General features: G+C 43.2%; 1 protein-coding gene across 1 annotated transcript in view; it reads left to right on the top strand.

The window, feature by feature from the left end:
* The first annotated feature begins 1,577 nt into the window (after nt 1-1,577).
* The window catches only part of ngfra (nerve growth factor receptor a (TNFR superfamily, member 16)), a 65,655-nt gene continuing 56,004 nt past the window's right edge, over nt 1,578-11,228 (top strand). The window contains exons 1-2 of the mRNA XM_033971285.2: nt 1,578-1,958; nt 7,362-7,524. Coding sequence (XP_033827176.1) covers nt 1,896-1,958; nt 7,362-7,524 — 226 coding nt within the window. The 5' untranslated portion in view covers nt 1,578-1,895. The remainder of the gene's footprint in view (nt 1,959-7,361; nt 7,525-11,228) is intronic.

Below are 11,228 nucleotides of genomic sequence, written 5' to 3'. Positions count from 1 at the left end.
TTGGAGATTTTGAGTCTTATAAAGCTTCAAAAGTAGTGTTTTACATTTGTATATTTTTGAACCCTCAGCCTTTTCAGCAATTCTCAAACGACAGATAATAAATGAAACAAAACACATCTCCAGATATGTTTGTGATGAGGAAACAACATTATAACACATAATGTTATAATGTGTTAGAATGTCCCTTTAAACTGCATTAGTTATGAGCATTTTCAAACTCAAAATCATGATTAAATTTGGAGGTACAGGGCTGTATTTGCACCTGACCCCTGCTCTACATCAGAACTAGTTTCTCAGTGGGCAAACCAGTTCATCACCGTGAACTTGGCAGAGTGGAGCAGACAAGCTGAGACGAGAAACACGTTTACTACTTACAAAAGCATATTTCTGCCTTGAAAATATTTGGTTTTAACTCTTATTTTTCTATTAAAACAACACAACAACAGAGATATGTTCCTCACTTAAATACGTCTTGCAGGTATCGAATTAAACTAGTATTTATTGGTCAAATATACATGGAAAAACAATGTGTTCAGTATTGCCTCTCCGCAGATCTCACTTGTATGATGCTTGTTTCCATAAAGACACATACAGTAAGTTAATGCCTTTCTGGAAAATGGAACATTCCAGGTGAACCAGTCACGTCTCTGATAAGCAGGTGGCACATCCTAGCAGAAAAGTTACAGAGTACAGCTTTAATCAAAACTAAACTTAAAGGGCTCGTGTTACGCTATTTTCTGATCTGTTCTAATGTTGTTTTCTCATCACAGACAGACCTGGAGTTGTGTTTTGTTTCATTCACACACGTTTAACACACACACCCTGCATATTTAAGCTGTGTTCTTCTTCCCTCAAACTGAAAACACTCTGTTCCACCTCGTGATGTCATCATGTGGTAATACAGGAAGTGCTCCACTGTGTTTTTAAACTCCACACACCACATGAGGTAACAGCATTATAACAACTTAAACCTCACAAGAGTCCATTTTGTGTAATATAGCATCTTTAAAGTGTCTTGTGGGTAACGCGTCGATATTTCAAAAGTCTGGTCAGTCCCAGCTAAAAAAAACAAAAACATCCTCATCGTTTAAAAGTGACTCAAAGTGTTGAATGTGCTGCGTGACTGCTCGAAATATCTGAAATTAATTATTCATTCCGGCCAGTATTAACGAATGTAAATCAGTTTTATACCACTCAACAAGACCTCAGACGAGATGAAAGCCCGCACTGACAGACAGAGAGAGAGGAAAGAGAGGAAAGAGAGAAGGAGAGAGGGAAAGAGGGAGGGAAGGGGAGGAGGAGAAGAGAGGGGGCAGGTTGAGTCGTGCTACCCTATCCCGCCACCGGAGTGCAAAGGAGCTCTCATAAACCAGCAGACTGCGAACGTTCCCTGCTCCTCTCCCTCTCCTCTTTCCTCCGCAGTGCACTTGCAGCTGATGCCCTCCCTCTCTTCCCTTCCCTCCTCCCCTCTTCTCTCTCTCTCTCTCGCTCTCTCCCTCTCTCTCTTCCTTCAAACCTTCTTCTCTTTCCCTCCCTCTCTCTCAGTGTGTCAGTAGCTGTTTGGCTGCTGTAGGGTGCACTTGCGTCGTTCCTCCTCTCCTTCTCTCCTTCACTCTACCTCTCTATCCCTCTATCTCTCTCTCTATCTCTGCATGTGGAGTTTCCCAGCCCGAGCCGCGCGCCTCAGTGTGTGTGTGTGTATGTGTGTGTAAAAACCTCGGGGATCTCAGAGCCATTGATAAAAACGCCGGATTAGAAATGAGTTGTCCCGCTGCGTTCCACTCTTCCTCCTCCTCCTCCTTCTCCTCCTCCTCCTTCTCCTCCTCCTTCTCCTCCGCGCGCTGTTCTTCCACATAGCGCTGCCTTCCCTTCCCTGCTCTGTATACATCTGTTTTATGGGACTTGGGCGAAGCATGAGGATGAACGCGGCGTTAGCAGTACTCCTCTGGTGCGCCACGGTGAGTACGTTTGCTTTGTAGGGAGTATTATAGCGTCACGCATGTTCATTCATGAGTTTGTGGCAGATTTTTTGGGGGATTTTGAGTAGGATGCATGGAAACTGATTTGAAAATAGATTTTATAGTAATTGTGAGATGCTGAAATGTTGAAATTACTTGCGTATAAATGGAACTTTTTTTATTTTCATGGGAATGCAAACACAAGATTTGGTTGGTTAGATGCAAGTATATGAAGTTTATGGTTTTGTGGTTTCATGTCTTGAGTTAATTAAGTTAAGTTTGCACATAGGGAGGGCATCTGGTTTAAAAAAAGAAAAGAAAAGAAAAAAGCATGCCAGTTGAATACGCTGCATAACTATCAACATTTCAAGCCGCTTGAATTGGATTGGATTGTCTGTTTCTGCAACTTTTTCCCATTCAAAAAGATTATAATATTTAGTTTAAAATTGTTTATCGCTATGGTAACTTGTCATTTATCACCATTCTGGAGCCCGTGCATTGAAAGTGTTCAGATCAGTTAAGTGCTGGTGGCAGGTGTTTGAGAAGGACCACAGTTTGCAGTTTTTCAAATGGAGTTACTGCACATACAAGGTGATTTTAATCGCAAAATCCGATCTAATTTTGCGGAGTATGATTGACTGCGATGTTTCAGGACAGTTTAGTATCCCAACAGGTGAAAAAGTCCCTGTCCTGACTGGTAGATGGGGGCTTGTGTCTCGGTGCAGGCTGCTGTAGCTGATAAGAAAAGCAGTACGGAGCAAAGGGGGCCCCGTCGCTGTTCTTACCCCCACGGCAGCTGCTCTAATTGGGCTTGTGTGCTTCCCGCGGGCCCCCCCTCTCCGCCGCCTCAGCCCCGGTCGTGTTAGTGCAGCGGGGATGTCCTGTTATGACAGTTGGTACAGAGGGGCACGGTCGGCTGCTCTTTGGCTACGATTTCATTACAAATAAACGGTCAAATTGGGCGTGAAATTGGGCAATGGTGCAAAGTCGGAACGCTGACTTCGAAGTGTGTGTTTAGCTCGTTTAAGAGTGAGTTTACAAATCGGTCTCACGGGGTTCTCACGTGCATCATGTCTCACGATGGAGGCTCGTGTCGGTGGTTTTTAGGACAGTCAGATCTTGCAAACCTGCCCTGAAATGTACTGGGGCTGTTTGTCCATTGATCTGAAGGTTACCGGTTCAAATCCCGCTCTCAGCATCAACATAAAATCATTAGTAGAACAGTCTGATTTACTGACGTACACATTGGCGGCACAAATCCAGCTCTTACAGATTAATGCTGTCATTGTGTCCTTGGGCAAGACACTATTGTATACTGTTGTTTGGATGGGTGAGTGGTTCCTTGATGTAAAGTGCTTTTGAGTAAAAATTTTATAAATATGTGGCCAAAATTGTAAGAAGTTTGGATATTGCAATATGGACAAGCTGAATTTGAATTTTAAAATGTAAAAGTCAACTTGAAGTTTTTATATAGCACTTTTCCACCTTCAAGGGACTCAAACCACTCACCCATTCCAACCAACGACAGTATTCATCTGTGGGAGCTGGAATCGCATCGCCAATCTGTGCGTCAGTGGATCTGACCGCTCAACCAATGAAGTTTGTGTCGAGAGTGGGATTCGAACCGCAGACCTTCAGACCAGAGGATGAGCCACTGTCGCCCAAATCCAAATAAAAATATGTTTTGAATGTTGAAAAGTCCTCAAAATGTTGCCTCTATATGAACACAGAGCATAAGAGTGTTTAGAATCAAGGTCCAGCAAGACAGGACTGAAAGGATGGGACTCAAAAGGCCAGATTGACAGGACAGGACTCACAGGACAGGACTCACAGGACAGGACTCACAGACGTCTGCTGGAGGAATCGTTTTGGTTCATACAGTTACAGCCTCAGGTCTGCTCAAGAGAAGCTGCCTGTACTGTACTGTATTACACAGCATCGACTGTACGCAACACCAGAGAGACGGAGGGAGAGAAAGAGGAGAGAGGGAGGAAAGAGGGAGAGTAGGGAAGAGAGGAGAGACGGAGGGAGAGAAGAGGGAGAGATGGAGGAGTGAGGGAGAGAAGAGGAGAGGGGAAAGGGAGGAGAGACGGAAGGAGAGAAGAGGGAGAGATGGAGGAGAGAGGGAGAGAAGAGGAGAGTGAAGGGTGAGGAGGGATGGAAGGAGTGAGGGAGGAGAGATGGAGGGAGAGAAGAGGGAGAGATGGAGAGAATAGGAGAGGGGAGAGACGGAGGGGGAGAAGAGGGAGAGTGGAGAGGGAGGAGGGATGGAGGGAGAGAGGAACGAGAGACGGAGGGAGAGAGGGAGGAGGGGAGAGGGAGGAGAGAGGGAGAGTAGAGGGGGATGGGAGGGAGAGGGGGAGAGGGAGGAAAGAAGAGTGAGAGAGGAAAGAGGAGGGAGAGGGGAGAAAGGGAGGGGAGAAAAGAGAGAAAGGACGAGAGAGGAGAGGGAGGAAGGAAAGGAGAGAAAGGGAGAGTGAGGGAGGAGAGAAGAGGAGAGGAAGAGGACAGAAGAGTGAGAGAGGAAAGAAAAGTGAGAGAGGAAAGAGGGCGAGCAAAGAGAAGGAGAGGGAAGAGAGAATAGTCAGAAATGAGAGAGAGAGTGAGAAGAAAGAAGAGTGAGAGAGGGAGAGAGAGAGGGAGAGAGAGAGAGAAGGGGATAGACAGGAAAGAATAAAAAAGAATACAGAAAGGAGAGAGAGAAGACAGAAAGTAGACCACAGGGAGAAGGAGACAGCAAGTGAGAGAAGGGCAAAAGAGAGAGATGGAGAGCGAGAAAGAAGGAGGGAGAGAAGACAGCGGAGGGAAAGGAGCGAGAGAGGAGATTGGATAAGTGAACACAGGGGAAAGAGAATAGCTCTCTCAAAATCTAAATATAGAGACACAGAGTTTCGAGAGTTCCTCTGCAGATATTGTTTACGTCGCTGACCAGACAAGAACGATTCTCAAACTGTGGTCCACGTCACTCTGGCGACAGTGTCCTTTATCTCAGAGGTGAAGGGGTTAAATGACAGTGTTATTGGACCTGTGTTCTGTTTATGTCTTGGGTTAAATCCTGCGTTAGATTAATAGAATATATGTATAAATGGACATAGCTAACCTGCAAGCAGCCGGGTTCCAAATAGGAAGTGATTATGGGCCGCGCTTTCGGCTCCAATTCACTTTCTATTGAAAAACTGTCTCTGCTCTCTGTAACTGCTGCTGTCAGATTCGTCATTTTGGTCTTAAATGTTCGTATTAACCCGCTCTACATGATCCTGGTGTTTTTATTTCGCTATTGTGTCTGTAAATCAAGATATGAACATTAATAACAGACAAATAAGGTGCCTTCTTTTCCAACGTTTGATTGAAAGGTTTGATTGACAACCTTGCTGCGTGCCCACTCCCTGCTAAACCAGCAGTGTGAGCGGAAAGGGGCGTTAACTTCAACAGCCTCACTCTGGATTGGCTCTTTGGTTGCGATGATACTCACAGTCGAAATTCCAAATGTGCAACTCTGCTCCAAATTCCCCCCTATAACTGCTCTAGCCTCGATGAGCTTCATTTGACTGGAGCCGAACGCTGTGGGTGACGTCACTCTCACTTAGTCCACTTCTTTACGCAGTCTGTGATTAAATTAATCTGACAGAAGAGTTTTTCACTCATCTCTGATCTAAGCTGGTGGAGAGATTACACATAAAGGCTCAGATTTAAGATAAACTTAAAGATCTGTGGAAACAAATTAAAAGAAGTGAGATAACCTGAGGACGGCACCTGCCCATTTTCAGCCTGATCCCATCTCCTCAGTGTGTCCAGCTCCAGGGGGCGCCATCGTTTCCAGTATGGTGTAATAGGGTTAAAGCACGGCCCGCACAGCTGTATGCTTTCAGTTTAAATATATTCAGTTATATTAAGGATTTATTATGTGAAGACAGAAAGAGATACAGGGAGACAGTAGCTCAGTTGGGCGAGTGTTTGTTCACTGATCTGAAGGTTGGCGGTTTGAATCCTGCTGTCAACAAAAACATCACTGGATAGAACAGTCAGAACTATCAGGGCAAGTTACAGGTCAGATCTGAGGAGAAGCGAGCTCCCACATAGAATCCATACTTTTTGCAATAGATACATCTGTAACGGAATGCATTTAAGTTAGCTACATTTAACGCTATACTGTGGAAGATTCCAGTAAAAGTAATATTTGCCTAGTTTGTCCACTGACCCACAGATTTGCCGTGTGATTCCAACTCCCACAGACGAACGCCGTCATTGTGACCTTGAGCAAGACACTTAACCCACCTCACCCCCAGAGTCTGTGTACACTGGTGTATGTATGTGTGTGTGAATAAAGATAAAGATAACCATTATTGTTAGGATACATCTAGTCTTATCAAAATCTGAGAAAGAAAACTGGGAATCTAAACAGTTTTGCTTTGAGGGATTACATCGTCTCATTCAAGTCACTGTTTTAAAAATAATGTACTGGATTTATAGAGTTGTTTTAGTCACTCAAAGAAGCTTTACAGTGAGTTATTCATGCACTAGACACTCGGTGGAGGTACTATTAAAGCCACAGATGAACTGGGATAGACTGACAGACGCGAGGCTGCCAATCTGCGCCACTAGCCCCTCCGACCTCCATCAATCACTTACACACTTATTACTGATTATGTAGATATAATAAACATGCAAACTTCAGCCTCTACTTTAACGTTTAGCTCCACTCTTTTACTCAGCCCTTTGTTTCATAACAGGTGATGAATTTAAACCCATCACTGCTCACTCTAAGGAAAAGTAGGTTGACGCTATCTGTTATCTGTCAGAAGAGAACAACACTGTATAAAATGTATTTATAAGGGACTACGACGACAGACTGACTCAATATCTCACATGTTTGTTGAGGTCTGTTTGAAGAGTGCGAAGAGACATTCAGCAAACAGTTAAAGCTGGGAATCAACTTTAAGACCAAATTATAATATTGCAAAGTAAAATCTGTATTAACTCATTTGTTTATTTTCAATAATAAAAAAGCAAAAGGGCCGTGCAAGCTAGGTTGACACTAATCTTGAAATTAAAGCGCTTAAAAAGATGTAATCAGCGGCCGGTTCCTCTCACGTTTTGACATTAATCCTTTCGGACGTCTGAGTAGCGTTGTGCACATGTGACTTCACCGTTTTGTGTCTGTTTTGGGGGGGTGTCAGGAGTTCACTATTAGAGCTGATGGACCTCGGGGGTAGAGCTATTACGCCAAGTTACGGCGTTCAAAGTGTGTCCGGTACACTCCAACAACATGATTTATGATCAACACTGATTTTGAGTTTGCGTCTCACACCTGGCAGTCATTTTCACCCATTTGTCCAGCTTGATTTGCGGTGTAATAGCGCAGTGTTAACGGTGTTGTTGTTGTTGTGTCTCTTCGTGCACTAGGTGGCGCTGGTGGGGACGACAAAGACAGAGCGAGCACTGTTCTCGTCATGTGACTCCGGGCAATACACGGATGATGGCGAGTGCTGTAAAGAGTGTCCACCAGGAGAGGGCGTAGTCCAAAAGTGTGGAGCTGCTCAGACTGTCTGCGCCCAGTGTTTAGACAGTGAGTACGATTCCTATACTGACCCCTATGGAACGGGATGAGCATTACACTGTGAGGTTGTGTATTTTTATGATGCAAGGAGATTCTTAAAGTGATACTATATAACTTTCCGGAGGTGGAAAGTCAAATGCGTGATTCCATGGAGATAGAAACCTAAAATTAGTGCTGCAAGCGTCACCGAACAGCCCTCGCTGGCAAAATAAGAGTCAGGTTTGTGGAGATGCAAGCCCACTCACAGTAAGGACGCATGTTTTTTTTATACATGTTTCAGCGCTTTAAAAACATCCATAATGAAAAACATGCTTTTACTGTAGTTTTTTCTGGGAGGCAAAAAAGCTTTAAGTGAAAAATATGCTAGTTTATAATGTATAGCTCCTTCGTTATGCCCTACTTTATGAATTTTGAACATGGTTGATCTCAAAACAAAAAATCCATTAAAAACCTCTAGTCCCGCACACAATATTAAAACAACTTCACCAACACGTGACAAACACAACATACTGAGGGAAATATTCACTGACAAACATATATTAGGCAAATGTGTTCACCAAACAGCTGCAGGGTCGTCATTTCAAACCTTACACAGACTATCAATGTGGCCTTTGACAAGACACTTTTTACCTACATTGAAATTCCTTTCACAGTTGCACCATAAAGGGCATCTGGCTTGTAAGAAAATGACCATACAACAAATTGGCTATTCATCCATCTTCTTCCACTTATCCGGGGCAGGAGTCTAAGCAGGGACTCCCAGACTTCCCTCACCTCAGACACACTTTCTCCTGCTCCTTTGGGGGGATCCCACGATGTTCCCAGGCCAGCCGAGAGACATAGTCCCTCCAGAGTGTCCTGGGTCTTCCACAGGGCCTCCTTCTGGTGGGACATGAACATCTCCCCATGGAGGCGTCCAGGAGGAATCCAGAACAGATGTCCGAGCCACCTCAGCTAATCCTCTCAACACAGAGGAGCAGCAGCTCTACTCCAAGAACCTCCCGTGTCACTGAACTCCTCACCCTATCTCTAAGGGAGTGCCCAGCCACCTTGTATCTGCGATCATGTCCTTTTGGTCATTACCCAAAGGTCATGACCATAGATGAGGGGAGGAACATAGATTGATCAGTAAATCGAGAGCTTTGTCTTTGGACTCAGCTCCTTCTTCACCACAACAGTCTGATTCAACGACCGCATCACTGCAGACACTGCACCGATCCAACTGTCACTCTCACGCTCCATCCTTCTCTCACTCATGAACTCCACCTTCTGACAATGTCCCCAGTAGAGGTCTCCATCTGCGCCGTAAGCAGGGCTGGTGAAGCACTGGTCCCCCTCCTGAGGCATCGTACGTTTTGCCAGAATTTCCTTGAGACCGACCAATAGTCCTGTCCCATGGCCACACATTAGCTATGGCAAAACTAAAAAAAAAAAAAAGTCCATTTTACTTTTAACTCAGTCAGCTTAAATGATGCAAACAAAAGTTATTTAGTCACTTTTTCTTCTAATCAAAGAGACATTTCATAATTTGACTCAGCATTTAGAAAGAGAGTGGAAACAGGAAAGAGATTTAAGAATCACACAAGTGGGGTTTAGTTCTACAACTCAGAATGACTCCCTTATACACATGGCATTTTGATTAGCATCCAGCAGCCACATGGAAGAACAAATGGACATCCGCGGACATCACTTGAGGCTATATTTCTTGCAGAGGAAGCAGCTCTCTCTGTTCAAAGCAGGTCTTGTTTTATATTTACGTGTTCATTCTGCCTACGGACATGAACGGATCCACTCTATTTACTATTGTCTCTCCCATTCCATTTGACATAGTAAGCAACTGTAATAAAATAAATCTGTAATTTTAACAACAAAAATCACTTAAAACAATATTTGGCTCTCAGTATCCAAACTACTTTAATAATGGCACAGCATGAGTCTATATATTGACACAACGATCTGAACCAAGTCTAAACCATAGACTGTATAAAAAAGTGACATCACCCACAGCGTTCAGCTCCAGTCAAATGAAACTCATCGAGGCTAACAGTTATAGGGTGAATTTGATGACTGGAATACCGACCGCGAGTATCAAAGCAACCAAAGAGCCAATCGGCAGTGAGGCCGTTGAAGGTAAAGCCCCTTCCCATAGCTTGGCAACACTGTCAGTCAAACCTGTTGCCGATGCTAGCGGGAACAACCTCGGGGAAAGAAGGCGCCTGATTTGTCTGTTATTAATGTTCATATCTTGAATCAAGTACAAAATAGCAAAATAAAAACACAAGGATCATGTAGAGTGGGTTAATACGAATGTTTAAGACCAGAATGATGAGGCTCAGAGTCGATGAAGCCGGAAGCACGTCCATGATCACTTCATATTTGGAACGTGACAGCTAGTGCGTTAACTATGTCCATTTATATATACAGTCTATGGTCTAAACCACATAATGAACCCACATAAAATTAAACAAAGATCAAACTAAAGCAATAAGAAAAAGGCAAAGTCAAATTGTATTGTTTTCATTGGAGACTTTCGTTAGAGCCAATAGTTTAAAATAGAAGTGGAAAGCAAGACTCGTGTGCAATTTGATGTTCAAGATTCAACATTTTTATTTGGTATGAGTGGACTTGTACAAAAATGATCAGGTTTAAAGCGGCACTATATAACTTTTCTGGTAGAGCAGATTCCACCATCTGATTATCGCCATGGAGACAGTAATTTCTATGAGAGAGTAATTTCTATGCCTAAAAGATTTCACAGTTTGGCATTAAACTTTTCAATCTTAATCGCATTTATTCAATTACCTGTGTTTTTGGTGCTAAATGAGTTCAGCGAAAAACATGCTTTCTTTTTGTGAATGCGCTCGCCTCTCCACAGATTTGAACCTGTAACTTAGCTTGGTGGCGTCGCCTGTTTGTCTCTATGGAGATAAATAAGTTTAATGCCTTACTGTGTAACGTAGGCAAAACAATATGTATCCAGAAAGACAAGCAGTTGACAGACTCTTCACCTTCCCCACAAATGGTCATGGCTCTTCACTGAAAAGTTAATAAGACAGTTAATACAAAGATGTAAATGTACAATGCCATTATAACTAAATATTTGATCAAACCGCTTCTACCCTCCATATTTATCATTATGCTGAAAATAAATATCTAATTTCATGTTGGAACTCAAGCCAAACTCCAGTCGTGTCACGGGTCAGATAGCATGCTAATCGACGCTAATAACGGTATTTTCCACAAATCACTTCCACTTCCTGATACAAAACAGAATTTCCTTGGCATCACGTTCAAATACAAACCAAAGAATCTGCTGCAGAAATGATCACTAGCATTCCACATATGTTACTACTTCTAATAACAAAATCTTTCCATACGTCATTTTTATTTATAACGCCATTTTTTTCTATGACAGCTCCAGCTCGGAAATCCAAACATATTGTCACTGCTGCCAGAACAAACTAGTGGCTATAGTACAATTTGTATAATGTGTCGGCCGGTCCTTTTTTAAGTGTCCAGTGAAATAATGCAGGCGATTCTCATAAGCTTGAGGCTTGTAAGTGGCTCCAAATGTGTTCGCTTAGATTTTGGCCCGGGCTGTGAATCATTAGAAGAGAGCTGGGAGAGGTGCCAACGCTACAATATCTCTCAAAGCATATAAAGACATAACAAACAAGTTGGTTTTGATTCGGTGGTTTAATGTAAGACAATCT

Source organism: Periophthalmus magnuspinnatus, chromosome 8, assembly GCF_009829125.3.
Source record: "Periophthalmus magnuspinnatus isolate fPerMag1 chromosome 8, fPerMag1.2.pri, whole genome shotgun sequence".
NCBI lineage: Eukaryota > Metazoa > Chordata > Actinopteri > Gobiiformes > Gobiidae > Periophthalmus > Periophthalmus magnuspinnatus.
The sequence above is the reverse complement of the archived record's forward strand: the minus strand, read 5'-3'. Positions and strand labels throughout refer to the sequence as shown.